Genomic DNA, 20,452 nt, shown 5'->3' on the forward strand with positions numbered 1-20,452 from the left:
TTGTGCAGGCGGGACATGTTGTCACACAGCGTTACAATGAGCCCCTATTAGAACTATGCTATTCTATTCTATACTTTTATGAATTCTATATAGAAAACATAAATAAAGACCATAAAGAGTCAATGTTCAGAAATTATTAATTATTATGTTTTGAACTATGTTGTATAGCAGTGTTTTGCAGTGTTTTTATGCAAACCTCATTTTACAACAAACACTGCAAAACACTGCTATACAACATAGTTCAAAACATAATAATTAATAATTTCTTAATAATTAATAATTAATTATTAAATATAAAATAAAATTACTTTATTTCTTCATTATACGTTATTTATATATACGTTATACGTTATATATACGTTATTATAAATTATTTTATACGAAAACGTTACTAATTGTATTTTATTGACAAAATATTTTTATCGTATTTTTTTATCAGATCAGAAAACATTTTAAGCTGTCTTAAACGGTATAGGCTACATTTACATTTATTCATTTAGCTGACGCTTTTGTCCAAAGCGACTTACAATTGCTATATTTCAGAGGTCGCACGCCTCTGGAGCAACTTGGGGTTAAGTGTCTTGCTCAGGGACACATTGGCGTCTCACAGTGGATTCGAACACGGGTCTCTCACAACAAAGGCATGTGTCTTATCCACTGCGCCATCACCACCCCATCACCACTTGTATTAATGAATTGTATTAATGAGGCTACATTGTATTAATGAAATAAAACTAGATAAATGTATTATTTATATATTTACAGGGTATTTATTCTCTGAAGTGGATTTACACAAACTAAGAAAGTCAAAAAGTGTTAGGTTGTGCCACGCTCTCCCCTAGCATTATTCGCATGAACACTAGAAACTCTGGTAATAATACAACGCGAATTTTCGGTTTTGGAAGAGCGAAACCGAAAGTACAACTAATTTAGGTTTAACCACGCATACACACAAACAAACAAACACTTACCAGTCAAGAATAACGAGAAAAGAAAGAGTGTAAGTGCGCTCTTCATATTGATGCAGAGTTGAGTGGTTTTTGATGAAGTTGACGATGTGTAGAGCTGTTAATGTCCTCGTTCTCGGAGTGTTCTTCAGCGCTCCGTTTCTGAGCCGCACCCTGAAACAGAGATATTATTATATGAGACGACAAACAGAGACAAACCCTGACTTATAAAGAAACGTTTACACTTCTAAACATTTACCGGGGTATTAACTTGATAATTTCTATTATCCTTAAAGAGCCGTGTCTTTATGGTTATTGTTTTCAATAACAGCACAAGCGCAGTCCTGTATCTAAAATGGCAGAATCTTCCGTTTGTTTGAACCAAACACATGCGCACAGCGCCACCTGTCATCGAAAGCTACATGCTAAAACAAAATACATAAACGCCCCATTGGCCGTTGGTTCTTACGTCATGGCGCCGCCATATTTCTCCGGGCAACTTGCCGTAACTCTCATAAGTAGACTAAAGAAAAACTGCCTGCATATTTTGAGGTTTTACAAACCGTCGTACGATTTAAACCAGATTTTGGTGAATTACCTTTCACAGGTAAGACTAAACAGTAGTTTTTGTTTGTACTTGTTCATTATGTTGACAGCTAGTTGGCCACCAAAGTCAAACTATTAATAGCTAGCGATAACGGTATTTAATTATGAAAATGAGACTTAAAAGGCACAACACAGACCTTAAGGAAGGCTGAAGAAAGCCTTTTTTCTGCATTTCCAAGAGACCGTACATCTTCTGCCTACTACACCACATAGCCTACTTTTATAGCCTATTATTGTACTATTCACAACTGACTATTTTATTTACTATTTTTATTTAACTGACTATATTATTTTACAATTTATGCTATATATAGCCTACTATTTTTTTCACTTATTAGGCTACATTACTTATATATCATACTCGTACTTAATATACTTAATTGTATTTTAAGGCTAATAATAATAATACTATCCACCTTATTCCTGACAAGCTTAGTGCGTTTCGAATTATGGGCGGCACTTCCGGTTTGGGGGACTTCCATTCAAAAAGACTGAAACAAATCATTTCAAATCATAAGGTTGCCCTACAAATAAAGCTGATCCGTCAGTTTAACTTAATGAGCTATCAGTTTTCTTTCATGTTTTATCTAAGAATAACGTAGCACTTGGTGTTTTAATGTGACATGTTATAACAAGAATATCTGTAGGAAGACCTCTGTTTTCTTTTCCTCATGATTATTTTCTTTTTTCGTTTTGAATTCCGCTGTAATATATGACAAAGGTCAACACATACTGCACATTTGTGGTCTGTTCTCCCGATTTAATTTACGATGTATATAGGCTACTTAATAATTCACTGGAATCCTCCACAAATCCTCACGTCTCGTTCCAGGTATGGTTAAATACAATTTATTATTTGTCAAAATGACTGAAATCACTTATAAAATAGTATCACGCAATGCTGCAGTAAAACACCTTTTTATTAAGGCAACGTATGTGTAGTGAAGATAATGGGTAGACGCTCAGTCTAGGTGCTAGTTCTGGGTTTATCACCAAGTTCACTCAGGTGTGTCGGCCAGAACACCACTTAAGGCCAAATGTTCCAGAGTATGAAATAAAGAGCGGAGAAATAGTTCTGATTCTGTTTCTTTATTCCTCTTTCTTGTGTGAGTGAGTTTGAGGGTGAGTGTAATTATGAGTGTGGTTTCTATAAAGAGAGAAACAAATTACAAATGAATAAATCAAACATATGCATACACTCATTCCTCTCTAAGCACTAATATACATTACTAAACAAAGCAAACAATAGTCAGTATATATAACTATACAGTATATCTCTTAAACTCTAATACTGTAAGCATAATGTAAAGATTCAAACACTTATTATAAAGGATCCTCAGATTTTCTATCATAAGTTAAATTCCCACATAGAAAGCACTTACTGTCATCTATGATAATCCACTTTATAGCTTCAACTAACTAAACAGCTGGATGGTTTTATTATGAAAAAACCCCGTACTGAATGCTATATTCCATTCGAGCTAGCAAAGCCTTGACAGAGAAACCTCGATAGCGATCCAAATAACAATATTTACCACCACTTACTTCTTAATTTACTCAACCACAAAGTACTGATCAATCCTAACAACAAATATGAAAGTATGAACACATCTAAACACGATATTACATATCGTTAACTCGACGTACTAAATCAGACGAGTCGAAGCTCGAGCGTGAAATGAACGAACGTGGATATAATTAGCACCACGGTCGCATAGCGACTCCTTAAACTCCTACCTCTTATCCACATCAAATAACAGAAATAACTAGTTTCACAAATAATACAATATCACAGATGTACTTACTCTTCTCATTTACGCACACTCTGAAGAAAGGTGCAGCTCACATCTACAATCCGACCGACCGACTGACTGACTATCTCTATCGTACTGCATACTAACTGTGTGACGTCAGATAGTATACAAACCAGCGCGCGCTTCGGCTACCGTTACAAGCACTGAATAAACGGAAGTAAACGTGAAACATAAAGCCTAATATGGTCAACTACACTAAATAATATCAACACTGACATAACTTTGGGGCCTTTTCTACAGCCGCCCCCGAATGTATGTAATACATTCGCTCATCAATAAAGGCAACAAAGTTCTATGGCTGGGGTGTAGCGGCAGGAGTGGAACCGTTTCCATCTTCTCCAGATGGAAGTGCAGGGAGGACAACCAGCCTGGCAACTGGCCGTGTGTAGATTCTCTCCTTCACCTTTACATCAGCGGACCTGATGTGCCTGTCAGGGCTGGGATGAGTCTTGACCACTTTCCCAATGGGCCAGAGGGCCCTCGGTAGATGTGGGTCAGCGATCATCACTACACAGTCCCCTTCAATATCAGCTGGTGTAGCCTGCCACTTCTGGCGAGCTTGCAGGCTCGGCACATAGAGTCGGATGAAACGGGCCCAAAAGTGGTCAGCCAAAACTTGGGAGTGTTTCCAACGGCGGCGACAGATGAGCTCACTTTCGGGGTAGACTACCTGAGGCAACGAACCATCAGGCCGCCCCATAAGAAGAACACTGGGAGTCACTGGATCTGGGTCGCTGGCATCTGAAGACACATAACCCAAGGGCTTACTGTTAAGGATCCCTTCCACCTCAGTAAGTACAGTGCGAAGCACTTCTTCCGGAACAGGTTGAGCACCAACTGTGGCATAGAGTGCGCTCTTAACTGAGCGTATCTCCCTCTCCCACACCCCTCCGAAGTGAGGAGCGGCTGGGGGGTTAAAGCGGAAGGAGATCTTCTGTGGTGCAAGGAGATGTTGTAGTTCTTTAGACATTCCAGCGAAGGTCTCACGGAGTTCTCGCTCACCTCCCTTGAAATTTGTCCCTTGATCGGAAAACAGCTCGGCAGGTGTTCCTCTACGGGAAATAAACCGACGAAGGGACATCAGAAAAGCATCCGTATCAATAGAGGTAAGGAGGTCCAAGTGCACTGCCCTCGTTGTGAGGCACTTGAAAATGATCCCCCATCTCTTCTCCCGGCGCCGGCCAACTTTGACCTCAAATGGCCCAAAGCAGTCCATCCCTGTAGAATAGAAAGCCGGCTTGTAAAGGCGCAGACGGGCTGATGGCAGGTCTGCCATTTTCGGCACTGCAGGTCTTGCCCTCCATCGCCGACAGTCAGCGCAGCTATACTGGTAGCGCCGGACAGCCTCACGCCCTCGCAGGATCCAGAAGGAGCGTCGAAGCTCAGCGAACACCCGCTCTGGGCCTGGGTGGCGTAGGCGGTTATCGAAGTCTTGGATCAAGAGGGTAGTCACTCGATGACCTGGGTCTAAGATGACTGGATGAAGAGTGGTCAGTTCTAAGCCTTCTGCTCGACGGAGTCGTCCTCCAACACGAATGAGCTCTCCCTTTTCATCCAGCTCTGGAGACAGCGTGCGGAGTCGACTGCTGCTGGGAACTGGTTTACCAGCTTTCAGGAGGCTGTACTCTTGTTGAAAACTATCCCTCTGAGCCCTCTGAAGTATTAACTGTTCAGCCTGTCGGTAGTCTTCAGCTGTGGGCTTATCATTAGAGTTGTCCGCCCCATGCAGCTCCTGCACTGTCTCATCCAGCAGCTCCTTCCACGAGCCGTATTGACTCACGTCTGAAGTCGACTGGCTTGATGCAACTGTGGCGACCCCACAGAAAGTAGACTTGCGCAGCTCTGAGGTATCTTCTGCTTGTTCAACAGCAGGGTCCTCTGGCCATGAGTCTGGACTGGTCAGGAGGAAGGCAGGTCCCAGGCTCCATCTATTTGGCTGAACAAGCTCTCTCAGCTTCTTCCCTCGTGTTACGTCATCAGCAGGGTTTCTTGCGGTATCAACATATCTCCAGGCATGCCTGTCAGTCAGCTCCTGTATCTCGGCCACGCGGGTGCCCACAAAAACCTTGAATCGGCAAGATTCAGACCTCAGCCATGTCAGCACCGTTGTGGAATCTGACCAAAGGATTGTATGATCAATGTGGATGGTAAGCTCCCTCTTCAGCACCTGCGAGAGCTGTGCACCCGTAAGGGCAGCACAGAGTTCTAATCGGGGCATAGAGTGAAATCGCTTGGGAGCAACTCTAGAACGGGCCATCAGGAATGACAGATACACTTCACCGTGTCTGTCAGTGGTCCGGAGGTATGCCACTGATCCATAAGCCTCTTCTGAGGCGTCGCAAAATACATGCACCTCTCTCTGAAGACCGGAGGTGTCCACGTCCTTCGACAAGTATGGTCGGGGCAGGGTGACTTGAGATAAGACTTGTAATTCTTCTTCCCAGTCTTTCCACTGCTGCAGAAGCTCCTGCGGTAGTAATGGATCATCCCATCCCCTGTGTTTGTCCCAAAGGTGTCGGACAATTATCTTAGCCCTGGTGGTGTAGGGTAGGATGAACCCCAAGGGGTCGTACTGACTCGCCAGCACCTTATAGATATTACGCATCGTGGGAACCCCGTACTCCACATGGCGATGCTTGTAGCCAAGTACATCCGTGTGGAAGAGCCAGCTTAGCCCTAGAGTAGATTCTGGGGTATCTGTCTTGTTCTGAGCCAGCCATAGCTCAACACTGGCAGAGCAGCTCTCTTGTGGTAGGTGACTTATTACACCTGGTTCGTTGCTTGCCCACTGACGCAGATCAAAGCCTGCAGACGCAAGAAGGGCTCGTAGCTTGTCTACAAGGTGCCTCGCATCAGCAATATTGGGAACACTCTGGAGGCAGTTATCTACATAAAAGCATTTCTCAACTGAGAACCTCACCTCTTCATCTGGCTGGCTGTTATCAGAGACGTGGCGCTGTAAGGCGAATGTGGCACAGCAGGGGCTACATGTTGTACCAAACGGTAGCACCTGCCACTCGTACACTGCAGGAGGGCCTTCTTGACTGACGTCGCGCCAAAGGAATTTGAGCAGAGCACGATCTTCTGGGAGGAGGCGAACTTGGTGGAACATGCCTCTGATGTCTCCGCTAACCGCAACTGCATGCTCTCGGAATCTTAGCAGAACTCCCAGTAGTGATGCTCCTAATGCCGGCCCAGGCAGTAGATGGTCATTGAGGATCTGCCCTCGATACTGGTAGGAGCAGTTGAATACCAGCCTATTCTTGCCATTATGGCTCACCAGATGGTGAGGAATATACCATTCCTCACAACCTTCCTCGGCTGAAACTTTCGGTCCACACTTGATGACATAGCCCGCCTTGATAAGTTTCTCCATCTCCACTCTGTAGGCTTCTGCCCGTGCAGAATCTCTAGCCAGTCGCCTCTCTACACTTCGTAAACTGGGCATGACGGCTTCTTCAGTAGCCTGAAAGAGCGGCATGTCTCTCTTGCGGAGCAGCGGGGTGGCGTAACGTAGAATGCCATCAACCTCTACCCTGATGGTTTTGGTCTCCAGGATGCTGATGGCCTCTTGGTCCTGTCTTGAACGAGTAACTAGTTTCTCGCTTCTGAATGGGACATCGTCGACCTGCCATAATCTCTCAACATGTTTCATCAGTTTGCTCACCTGGGGTGCTACTGTTGTAAATAGACACTGCCGTGGTTGGGTGAGGTGACAGACTACACTCGCTGGGCCCTGCAGTGTCCAGCCCAGCCTTGTGCGGATGGCAGCAGGCCCTCCTGGAGGTCCCAATCTGACAGGTTCAATGGGAGTGACGAGATGGGGGTGGTCACTTCCAATTAGAAGCAGGGGCTTAACATTCATAAGGGTCTGAATGGGAAGGCCAATAAGGTGCTTGTATGTGTTCCTGAGTTGCTCCATGGGGTAAGTATGGGTAGCTAGTCCAATACGAGCACTGGTGAATGCACCTATGATCTTGAACTTAGTCTTTGGCTTTGACGGCGAAGAAATGGAGAACGACACTGATGCACCACGGAGGGTCCGCACTTCATCTCTAATTGTGCGTAGTGGTAGGTTCTCTTGAATCCCCTGCACACCTAGCTTCTCTGCAGCATCTGGCAACAGCATAGTTCTCTCTGAACCGTCGTCAAGTATGGCATAGGTGTTGATTGATTGGTCACCATGTTGAATGCGGACTTTGACAACTTTAAGAAGAACCCGACTGCCTTCAGTGGGTCTGTCTAGATACAGAACCTCTGTTGTGCCCCTTATGCCATGGCTTTCCGCTGCTGGTGTCGATGATGCCTCCTTAGGTGACCTCATATTCACCTCATGCAGCACCTGGAGGTGTTTCCCTTGGCAGAGGCTGCAAGTTTTCTTTAAGTTGCACTGAGCCGCCTGGTGTGGCCGTGCACATCGCCAACATCTCTTGTTCCTTTTAATCCATTCAGTCAGCTGATCCTTTGATAGCCTGGATACCTCTGTACACTGGCTAAGGTAGTGTTCCTCGTTATTGCAGAATGGACAGTATGGCTTGCTCTTGTTCCCTTTGAAGGAGCTGCGTGGCACTGGAGCCTCAGGTTTCTTAGCTGTGTCCTTCACACCATGGAGGACAGTGGTAGGTTGCTTACCCTTCCTACCCTCTTGTCGGAACACCGGCTTCTCCCGCACTCCTCTCACAGCTAACTGTCCTTCAAAGTCCTGGCACCAAGACTCGTATTTCAGCCAATCTGAAAGATTAGTTAAGGTGTGGGTTCTTGTTTCCTGATGATACATGCAGCGGCGAAACTCGGCTCTTTGCTCAGACGGCAGCTTGCTCAGCAGACGAGCAACATGTGAGCCGCATTGTAGTTCCACTTCACCCTCGTGGCCTAGTGTTTTCAGCATTCCCACGAGTGACTGGATCTGGAGTGCAAACTTCTCAAATGCAGCGAAGTCTCCCCGTCTTATGTCTGGTGAGTCCAGCACAGCAGCAATACGCCTCAGCGCTATCTGATGTGGTTGGCCAAACTTGTCATTCAGGGCAACCATTGTGTCTGAAAAGGGTGTTGGGGAGTTAAGGTAAGCATCTGCTATTAACCTGGCTTCTTCTAGTTGCAGGTGATCGACCAACACTTGGTATTTAAACAGCTCAGATGCGTCATGTGGTAAGAGGTTTTCCAATGAGATCTTGAGCCGTGCGAACTCACTTGGGTCCCGACTGGCGAAGTTGCGGATTGTTGGGCGTGGCCCACGGTAACTTGGCTCTGGGACGTTGGAGTTATGACCCTGAGGTGATCTAAAGGGCAGTGGCTGTGTCCATGCCATGCTTGGATGTCGCTGTTGGGGCGTTGCGTTACAGCCAAGCTTACTCCGTTGACCACTATAACCTGTAGGGCACTTGGGCTCAGCTGGAGGTAATCCGTGTGGCTGTGGCAGAAACTGAACGGGCTTGAACCAGGGCGATGGCTGACGGACAGTGTCCTCCCATGGCTTTGCAGTAGGAAGGGCCCCACGTGCTGAGTGATAAACTTGTGGCTGGCCCACAAACATGTCAGGAGCTGGGGCTGGCAATGCTTCTTCCTTAGTTCTTGGAACCTCATCTGTTCTCCTAATAAGCGAATTTAGCATAGGTGGGTCACCAGGCAGAAGTTCGTCAATTACTGGGTCTGGCCATGGTGGTGGTGCAGGCCAATCATCCTCTTCCTCAGCGTTAGGTTCACTTTCAACAGGTGGCCGTGATGACATCACCGTTAACTCTGGCTTTCTGGTATGAAGAGAGGTTGGACTCTGCATGTTGCAAACAGAATCTACTAACTGTCTCATGTCTGCTCGCAGCGCTCTAAGCTCGACCAAGTCTGATGCCATGTGCCGCTGTGTCTGCTGCAGGAGGTGTCTTTCATGACGAATGTCATCTAACTCAACTCGGCTGTCATGCTGTGGATGTATGGGGTGCAGCGCTGGAGGTAGGGGAGTAGAGTAATCTCGTAGCTGTTCCCTAAACTCTCTCTCTGGAAACCGCTGGGGGGCTAGCTGATTCTTCTGGCTGTGCTGTTGGTTCTCAGCCCTATAGCCCAGGTCCATCTCCTGAAGAATAGCATCCCGCCTCTGGCGTCGAAGAGGAGAGTCTGGTGGGGAGGTGAGGGATGTCATCCTGGCATTTCCCTCCTGGTGAGAACTCTCTGATTCCTCTCTGTACCTCTGACCGATGTAGCCTCTATAATCGACCTCATAATCTGCATAGCGCACAGGTGGGCGAATGTGCCGTTTGGGACGTGCACCACTAGCATCATACTCTGGATGTAGTTCCATCTCTGACGTAAACTCAGTGATCCGGCTCGAAGAACCATCAATGTAGTGAAGATAATGGGTAGACGCTCAGTCTAGGTGCTAGTTCTGGGTTTATCACCAAGTTCACTCAGGTGTGTCGGCCAGAACACCACTTAAGGCCAAATGTTCCAGAGTATGAAATAAAGAGCGGAGAAATAGTTCTGATTCTGTTTCTTTATTCCTCTTTCTTGTGTGAGTGAGTTTGAGGGTGAGTGTAATTATGAGTGTGGTTTCTATAAAGAGAGAAACAAATTACAAATGAATAAATCAAACATATGCATACACTCATTCCTCTCTAAGCACTAATATACATTACTAAACAAAGCAAACAATAGTCAGTATATATAACTATACAGTATATCTCTTAAACTCTAATACTGTAAGCATAATGTAAAGATTCAAACACTTATTATAAAGGATCCTCAGATTTTCTATCATAAGTTAAATTCCCACATAGAAATCACTTACTGTCATCTATGATAATCCACTTTATAGCTTCAACTAACTAAACAGCTGGATGGTTTTATTATGAAAAAACCCCGTACTGAATGCTATATTCCATTCGAGCTAGCAAAGCCTTGACAGAGAAACCTCGATAGCGATCCAAATAACAATATTTACCACCACTTACTTCTTAATTTACTCAACCACAAAGTACTGATCAATCCTAACAACAAATATGAAAGTATGAACACATCTAAACACGATATTACATATCGTTAACTCGACGTACTAAATCAGACGAGTCGAAGCTCGAGCGTGAAATGAACGAACGTGGATATAATTAGCACCACGGTCGCATAGCGACTCCTTAAACTCCTACCTCTTATCCACATCAAATAACAGAAATAACTAGTTTCACAAATAATACAATATCACAGATGTACTTACTCTTCTCATTTACGCACACTCTGAAGAAAGGTGCAGCTCACATCTACAATCCGACCGACTGACTGACTATCTCTATCGTACTGCATACTAACTGTGTGACGTCAGATAGTATACAAACCAGCGCGCGCTTCGGCTACCGTTACAAGCACTGAATAAACGGAAGTAAACGTGAAACATAAAGCCTAATATGGTCAACTACACTAAATAATATCAACACTGACATAACTTTGGGGCAGAGGTGGAAAGAGTAATAAAATATTCTACTCAAGTAAAAGTACTACTACTTCAATGAAATTTTACTTAAGTACAAGTAAAAGTACCGGTCTAAAAATCTACTCAAGTAAAAGTAAAAAGTAGCTCATTTAAAATTGACTCAGAGTAAAAGTTACTGAGTTACTTTTTTAACAGCGGGGGTGGGGTGGGAGACCCTCCCGTGTAGGGTTGTAATGGTATGAGATTTTCACAGTATGGTAACGTTCGGAAAATATCACGGTTTACAGTATTAATCAATTGTTAAATAAATAAACTGTATTATTAAATTATGGGTATTATTATTATTATCATCAGTTAAAATGACAGTTAAATTAATGAAAACAGGATTTTTTTTTGGTTGAACAAATGCTTTTATTATAACAAACTTGAAATAATTTGTTTATTAAAATTTCAATAAATCATGTCTAATCAATTAAATTTGATAATTAATAATGAATTAGATTAACAACTTATTTTTAACATTAATAATTTATTAAAATGTTTAAGAATAATATTGTCCTATGAAATGTATTTTATTCAGAAAATTAATGTTTCTTTTTATTAGGGTGATATTCGAACCAAACCGAAGAACTGCGATACAGAACCCACGATTCGAATGGCGATACTCTCATGGCGTACCGAACACGCCCCGCCCTGCAAGCTACCCCGGCCCCGCCCAGCCCGGCTCATTGATTGGACCTGGAATCAGTGTTGCCAAGTCCGCTTATTGTAAGCGACTTTGGGCTTGTTTTGCTGTAAAGTCGCTTACAAATATTGGTAGTCGCGGATCGCGTTTTTTTTTGGGCTTGTTTCTAAAGTGTAGTTGCTTATTTGAGCTTGTTCTCAGCTCGTTGTCAAGCAGATATTTTCTATATGTTATTTAAACGTAGGAGTTTGTCTTGCCTGTTCCCTCTGTCTCTCCCCTTTCCCCACCCACATCCTGCTTCTAATTGGCTCTGACCCAGATGGCAATGAGTACTAGCCAATCAGAGGCAGGGCAGGGCAATCGCTTTTTTTTTCTGGTTAGGAAAACGTCAGTGAGTGACGTTTAAATGAAAATACGTGCGAGTCGCGACCGTCGCGACTGATGGTGACTGGACTGTAGGAGAGTTTTTATATATAAATTATATTTTAGATATTATAGATATAGATATTATAGTTTAATATTGTTTAACCCTTTAACTGTCACTCCCCCTTTTTTCGCATAGACATGAAAATCACTATTCAAACTTAAATGGTTGTAATTCAAGAATCCTTTCGAATATAGACCTATGGTTGGTCTTGTTTTAAAGAAGACATTTGCCAGATTAATGATGAAGTGAAGTATTATGAAGTTATGAAAGTGAAACAGAAAAAAAGTTATACAAGTTTGAGTTTATGAAAATGAATAATGTAAAAATATAATTATTTATATTTTATATAAAATATATATATTACAAAATATATTTTACTCTAAAACTGCCAGAAAATGTAAGCCAAAAATCTGAAGAAGTTGTGTTCCAAATTGTAGGTTGATATCTCAAAAAAATGAGCTTTCAGTAAGATTTTATTTGGCCGCAGTACCAACATTTTTCACTAGATGGACAGCCAAGCTTCATTACAGAAGAAAAATAAACTACCGTGTGCACAGTTTTACAAAACTAGGCACAGTTTAACAATCTGTCCACATGGATGTAAATTGACAATCTGTACCCACAGTTTAAAACTATCTGTCACCACGGATTGTAACAGTAGCGGCAGCGCGGAGTAAACGCGATCATCTCTTCCTCAGTTACAGAATAAACATGAATGGACACCTGAAGGTATGTTGAAAAATACAGTATACTTACTGAAAGGCATCACAACTCGTGTAATCGCTCAATCAGCGTTTCAGCAGCGCAAAGACGTCAATGCATAGCTTGTCACTAGCATTATATTTACCTCAGCAGGCTAGTGATTAAGTGTCCACAACTTGTTGGTTCCTAGAGAAATTAACTCTTGCACTAAATAAATGCACAATATTATCCTATATATTATATTTTTACTTAACCTGTTAATTATATCTTGATTATTTAAAGTAAGTTTAAAATATCTTTAATGAAAATGACAGCAACTGTGTAAATTATTATATTTCAATAACAAATTAGAGTAAAGTTAATGCAAAAACTGCCTTATGTTCAGTTTACATGTTTTCATACAATGTGTTGGGTGTTGATTATTATATCTAAAAAATAAATAGCATCTAAATTTAGGCTCTGTTGTTAACCTTTAATGTTATAGTAATGTGCGGCTCCCTATACAGCATTAGCAGATTTTTAATCCTTGCAAAACGTTTATTTGTAATTGAATTAATTTAAAGACAAAGACACAATTTTTTCATTAAACTACTGTTTAATTTTTTTTTTTAGCTTTCTAAACCGAACCGAACCGAGACGTCAAAACCGTGGGAAAACCGAACCGTCAGTTTTGTGTATCGTTACACCCCTACTTTTTATGATTTAATCCAAATATATTATCAAAAACGGTGGTAGGCTAATCAAATGTAAATTTAAACTTGTGTCCTTTTATTTTTTGGGGAAGCGCTGCAAAAAAAAGATTTACTAAATTAAACCATGGACAAAAAAAAATATTCCTATAAATAATGTTCAAATAAAATGTATTATTATTGTTATTATTATTATTTTGAGAAGTAGGCTACGTTCTACTGTATGCCTACAATAGTAATATATTTATGTCATAATTTCTCCTAGTAAAACCGAACTTTTATTTTGACGGGTTGTGAAGACCTGTTAAAAGTGTATTTGACAATGGATTTTCTCAAATAAAATTATGAAAATGCTCATTAGGCGTTCTCTCAGAGCAGCTCTGGAAATGTTCATGTATTCCTCAAATTGTTTGTGAGACGCTGAAAACACCATGAACGTCACGAGTACTTGAGTATGTAGTAGACAAACGCAGCTCAGCAGAACAAATAGGGTTATATATTTACTTGCAGTATTTTTGTGCTTAGCTTAAATATCCACAGACCATGTCGCGATTGGATTTATTGCACAGTTCTACTTTCCATGTATTCATCCATCCATTATTTTGCATGTTTTACGTGACATCTGCATTAAGTGAATTCCATTTTCATGACTGGATTCTGGGATTCCCTTTGCATCACGTAAATCGGGACATACCTTTATCTGCAGGAGGGATGGTGTCCTATATCCTCTTTTTGCAGCCACTTTGTGTCCACATTTTTTGCAAATTGGATATCTATCCTCGAGGACAACCACGCTTTTTTTCTACTTTTCATACTGGCCATAATTCGCTTGGCGCTTAGCTTTCAGCTTCAGCTGGGTCTGCGTCAACTTTTTTGCGCGTTTGTTCTCCCGCCCTTCAATCAATTCAGTAGTTTCCGGAGTGTGTGATTTTTTTTTTCCCCCCTTGTATTATTATTTTTTACTCAGTAACGGATATGATTTCAAATGTAGCGAAGTACAATACTTCAAAGAAAACGTACTTAAGTAAAAGTAAAAGTACAGATTTTAAAAACTACTTTAAAAAGTAGAAGTACACAAAAAAACTACTCAATTACGTAACGCGAGTAAATGTAATTCGTTACTTTCCACCTCTGCTTTGGGGCCTTTTCTACAGTATGTCACATAATACAGATTACCACAGTGATATTAAACCGACCGATTTTGCTGTGGAAAGATGCTTTTGGGCTTATCCATGGTCTGTTGAAAGTTACCTTGTTGATGCTTTTACACTTTTAAATGTCCTTTTAATGTTCAATGGTTGAAGGGTGAGTAGAATAATGTAATGTCATCGTACACGGTTTAAAAATATATTATTGCGTCCAGAGCTAGTCTTTCACTGATTGTTTACAGCTTAACGGAAGTTACACCCATAATTCGCGCAAAGCGTCATGGGGCGCAGGAATACTGTGGATAGAATAAAACTGGCATAGGCCTATACTGTATATTGAACTACATCCGACCTTATATTATGCTTATATTTCATGCAATTTATACTGTACTTTAATTGAATACAATTTTTCCCACCAAATCACATCAATGTTATATGATTGTAACATGTTTTACTGGATCTATAAGGACTATCTTATAATTAGGGGTTCAAGATGTGATATTAATGTTGCCCACTAGAGGAAGCCACAGGATAAAGTATCGTTAAAGCTCAATCTTTCTCTATAGGTTTCCATCCATTTGAATGGAAATAAACGCATTTAGTCCATTGTAACTATAGTGTACTGACAGTAAAAATCATTGAGAAGCTTAGGCTATAGGTAATTAAATGTACAGAGCTACGAAAACACACAGACTGAGAAACAGCTCATTTCAGAGAGCTGTGAGCTACCTCCATTATATCCCGCTGCACCGCGCGCGCGCGCGCACACACACACACACACACACACACACACACACACACACACACACACACACACACACACACACACACACACACACACACACACAAAGAAAATCACATTCCAGCTAGTGACATATTTGCACTTTATTTTCCTGTAATTGCTGCTGCTGTTTATTGTTGTTTGATTTAAGTTTCGTTTTTGTTTAGGTCTTTAACTGAGATTCACTTGACAGACTTTCGTTGTAGGGGTGAGCAGGGCACAAACTAATGCAGGGCATTAAAGCTTTTCACACATGACAGCATGACAAACTTTTACTAGTTGCCATATCAGTATAGAGAAAAACCTGTGCCAAAATTTAAAAATCTTTGGAAGATATATTACTGAATATTTATTTAACCATATCAAAAGTAAATTTCTTACTTAAGTTAATTTTGCCTCTATGTTTTATGTGTTTATTTAAAATTAGACAAATCTGATATTCTTTTAATCTTATATCGGTTATTTAACAGTTGAGAGAGTTATTTTAATGCTGATCTAACACTAGCATGTTGTCACATGCATTACAATGGGCCCCTATTAGAACTATGCTATTCTATTCTATACTTTTATGAATTCTATTGAGAAAACATTAATAAAGACTCGGAATCAATGTTCAGAAATTATTCATTATTATTATCTTTTGTACTATGCTGTATAGCTGTTTTGTTGTGTGTTTGTTGTCAAACTAAAAAAAAACAACTTTATTTTTCATTATTAAAAAATGCCATTATGTTATATTAAAAAGTTAATCATTGTATTTTATTTACAAAATATTTTAGTTTTAGTTTTAGTTGTTTTTGATAAGATCAGATAATATTTTAAGCTATGTCACTCACATGTTACAACACATATGAGGCATGTTGTCACATTCACTTTATTAAAGAAACAAAATCATATAATTGTACTAGACATGTGTGAAATTAATGTGAAATAAATACTCTGAAACCCAAGTGGATTTACACAAACTGAGAAAGTCAAAAAGTGTACAATTACAAAAACTTCTAAAGTAAAAAAAAATGTAGACCCCAATAAAACACATTTAAATCTTCACTTAAAATGAAGTCAATTTTATTTATTTTTCACTATATTATAACATTTCTATAAAGACATTTACTTTTTAGGTATGCATAATAAAACAAACACTTGTGTGTTAAACTGCAAGCATAAGGTTAGGAGGAAAATTATATATAGAAATAAATTATATAAATGAAAAGAGCCTTAAGATAAATGCTTCAGATAAATAAGGTTTGAGCTGCAAATTATCTTCGTATTCATTTGAAATTGCCATTTGACATCCATCATATGACGCAGTGGCGTCTTTCAAAGAGGGGAAGCTCATTTTCGCCCTACATCATAAAAAATGTCCATTTATTTAAAGCCTAGCTACTGTATGAATGAATGAATGAACGGAAGATTTAAAAAAAAGATATTAAACTCAATGGAGGAAATGTGGTAATTAGGTTAAACTGAAATAAGGAATGTGGTGTATAATTGTGTGAAATGTATGATGAAAATTGGCAAGCAATTTCGCTAAGCAAATACCAAGAAATAGGTTGCAGCAGTTTGTCTTTCGACTACACTTGCAAAATCCATGATTGGACTGAGCTCGAATAGCTTCAGCGTCAGCGACTTTTATTGTACAAAATTACTGTCAATCAAAATGAGATGCAGTTTTTCTACAAACCCTCCAATCATCACGCAGAAGCCCGGAGTCCAGCCCCGCCCACTCCTCAGACACTGAGCGTCCTTGGGCGGGACATAATCGCAGCATTTATCCAATGACCAATGAAACTGTTCAAAGCAGCCCCCTTTTACTCAATTAGAGACAGAGCGTATTTAGGCCACGCCCACACCGGGGAGGAAAACAATCCAACCATCTCCATTGACTTTGCATTGCGAGAGGCTGCCTCCTTGTCATTTATGACTTATAACAAAAAACAAAACAATGTCTAAAAGCTGCTGTGTGACAAGGTGTACAGCAAACAAGCTAAAAAACCCAGAAATAAATTTTTATAAGGTGTCGACCCCCAAAAAACGGTTTGTTTCAGGACATAAAAGTGGATCAATTGAGACAGAGCGCAACTAGTTCTCGAACTACTCTGAGAACTACGCCCACTGGAATGCGACATGATATTGTAAAAAGAAAAAAGAAAAACATTCTTAATTTTAACCATGTCTAGTGCACACGTAGACATACTGAGTGTCAGGATCCCACAATTTACCCATTCTTCCTGCTGATGCTTCAGGTCTTATTGCCTGTATCCACTTTTGTCTCCTTAAAGGGGCATTCGGCAACCCTAGCTATTTCTTCGCTGATTTTCACTTTTGTTGTTGCATGTTTTCTCAACAAGCTCCCCCTACAGCTGTGAGGCGTATATTTCACAACAAAGTCGTACAAAAAACTCACTTGCGGCCCCTCCTCCCCCTTTCTACCGCTGCTCATGTGCATTTGTTATTATAGGAGCCGGCCAACTTTATCGTGTGGAGGTATGTCTGCCAAGGTGGGTAATACATCATACACATTGAGGGCGGCGTGTGTGTTTATGTCGAATTGCCATAAAGCAGTTTGTGTTTCTCGCTCGTTCTGCTACAATGGCGGCTCCCGCGAGGCTTCAGTTTCCGGCTGATGGATTACCCTCTTGGTAGGTCCACGGAGGCTTCCATGTCTTTCTGCCATCTTGAAAAACTATAATAGCAGAGATACTAATACCAAAGTACTAGGCCAACGCGTTTCCACAACCCGTTTTCGTTCAGAGCCAGTAACTGAAAGCAGCAGAAACGGAGGAGCAGAGCAGTGAGAGGCGCTTCACTGCCCCGGCAAGTTTAAAAGGATGCATTGCACTGTTATTTTTAATGGCATACATATGCTGAGCCACAGGAGAAGAAATCCTTGTCGCCAAAAAAGTCAAAAATTGAACGTAAAAGGAAACCTGACTGGAGATTACAAAAAACAAGAGTCAATGTCAGGATAGCTTTTAGGTGGAAAGAACTAATGCAGGAGAAATATTTCAAAAGAGACGCTGAAGTCCTGCTTTCTCCTCGACAGGTGGGCTAAATCAATATTACAGTCTTAATGACATGCTTTTTTTCATTGCTTGGTTGTGTACTTTATTATATAGACAGTAGAACATTTATAGTTAAAAGTTAAACAGGCTCTTTGATGAATAGCAGCTATTGAATAACGTTGAGAAGGCGCTAAAAAGGTTTGTAAGTTTACTTTTTATGTAACCTAGAAATTCGAAAAGAATATATTTTAATAGAGCATATGATTGTTCTTGCATTGTTTGTCATAGCTTTTTGGTACATAATGGCTACCGTAGACAGTAGCACCTCAATGCAGTACATGAGATCCACGGGGAGGAGTCGGATCAAGATCCAAGGGGTGGAGATGGGTAGGATTAGAGGTGGGTTTAGGGATTAGAGGTGGGTTTAGGGATCAGGGGGTGGAGATGGGTAGGTATATGTATATGTAAGGTGGGAGGAGTTGGATCTGGATCCGACTCCTCCCCGTGGATTTCATGTTCTGCAGTGAGGACCATCTCACCGTAGATGCAACAAGCATTTGAAAAAGCGAGGCACAATTCGTTTGAATGCAAAATACAATTTCACCGCTAGATGGGAGAAATTCCTACACAATGTCCCTTTAATGATGGCAATATAAAAAACTACGTGTAGGCCTAACGTTACATGTTGCACGTTAGGCTATGCGGCTCGAGGTGTGTTGCTGAAATCTGAGCAGTTGATGAACTGCTGTTTGGGGAACTGCCAGAAACTCAATATTGTGTAAAAATTCACTAATTCACGAGTGAGTTCACTAGTGTAACAGCGTAAACTTCTGTTGATATACGTCACACGCATCACACACATGGCCAGCGTCGGCCAATAGTGAGCCTACATGTGACGTAGCTCTACGCAATCACACTAAGTTAACTGACTCGAGGCCCACAGAGAAGGAGATGAATAGTTGAAAGTCGTTATTTTTGTTTGTTTTTGCGCACAAAAAGTATTCTCGTCGCTTGATAAACTTAAGATTGAGCCACTGTAGTCACTTGGACTATTTTAACGATGTCTTTAATACATTTTCGGGGCTGGCAAGTTTCAATCCCTTAGAAGCCTATGGAGGAGTGATCCAGCTCTCAGATTTAATCAAAAATATCTTAATTCGTGTTGCGAAGATGAACGAAGGTCTTTGGGGGTTGTAACAACATGAGGGAGAGTAAATACTGACAGAATTTTCATTTTTGGGTGAACTATCCCTTTAAAAGCGCATCTTCTGCACTAAACGATAATCCTTGCGTTGAGTTGTGTCCTCCAAGCCAGGTTTCTTTTTGCTCCTCCAGTAATTAATTAAGTTTACATTAATGCAATATCAAGAGCTTTTATTCACCATGGTAAGGATGATGACTAGCCTACATTAATGCAAACATTAAACAGCTATGCATATAGGACAAAAGACCTCCAATAAGTTTGTAAGGAAATATCTCATCTAACTCCACTGTTACCTTCAAATGATTGCTTTAATTTTTTTGTATTTTTGTATTTTCAGATTACAAATTACAAATTTTTCACAGCAGGGTTTTGTATTTTATTTCAATATATTTGATGAATAAGTATTTTTAATTAAATACTTTTTGATGTATTTGTGCCCATCTCTGCTATAGGCCTATATATATAAATATTATTTTTCAATTCTATTCTTCTATTTAAAGGATATACAGAAACATTTTTCTAGTTTCCCAAAGTGCTGTAGCCTAGGCCTTTTACAATTATAAAAAATTAAAAACACAATAACAACCCCAACAATAAGCTATAAAAATATAATAGTCTATATCAATTTGGTTTCTTCATAATTCTATCTTTGTGGGGGCATTTGGCCCTCAAAATGTGGGTTAAACAAGAACACACACATATCCTATATATAAATCACAGACGCAAGTGTCACGTTCATTGAGACGAGTGCATTTTGCAAAGTCATATTAAAGAACTGATCAGAACGCCGCTGACACACTGCACTGAGCCGTGTTGTACTGTAAATAGCGTGTTAAATATGTGTTAGCGAAAAAAAACAATAAATAACTTCACTGCCACACGTGAATGACGCGTGATGTCTGACTCGAACCTTCACTGCCACGCGTGATTTGCGTGACGTCTGCGTCACGTCTGCGTCTTAAATTCAATAGAAATAAATAGCAGAATAAAAAAAAAAGACTTTGAGTGAGACGTTCATTGAGACGAGTGC

At 40.7% G+C, this 20,452-nt stretch overlaps 1 protein-coding gene and 1 pseudogene across 3 annotated transcripts in view; both read right to left on the reverse strand.

Moving 5' to 3' along the window:
- Positions 1-1,364, reverse strand: part of LOC143734907 (uncharacterized) — a 328,536-nt gene extending 327,172 nt beyond the window's left edge. Inside the window, exons 1-2 of one of the 2 annotated variants that reach the window (XM_077225246.1) lie at positions 1,207-1,328; positions 972-1,121 (exon numbers count right to left, since the gene is read on the reverse strand). In XM_077225246.1, coding sequence (XP_077081361.1) covers positions 972-1,017 — 46 coding nt within the window. In that variant the 5' untranslated portion in view covers positions 1,018-1,121; positions 1,207-1,328. Of the gene's footprint in view, positions 1-971; positions 1,122-1,206 lie in introns of both variants that reach the window. The other variant, XM_077225248.1, reaches the window with a different exon arrangement.
- Positions 1-20,452, reverse strand: part of LOC143735223 (uncharacterized) — a 395,094-nt pseudogene that overhangs the window by 361,223 nt on the left and 13,419 nt on the right. The gene's annotated exons all lie outside the window — the stretch shown is intronic.

This window comes from Siphateles boraxobius, unplaced genomic scaffold (genome assembly GCF_051911475.1).
Source record: "Siphateles boraxobius isolate OS27281-9 unplaced genomic scaffold, OSU_SipBor_1 13, whole genome shotgun sequence".
In the NCBI taxonomy this organism is placed as follows: Eukaryota; Metazoa; Chordata; class Actinopteri; order Cypriniformes; family Leuciscidae; genus Siphateles; species Siphateles boraxobius.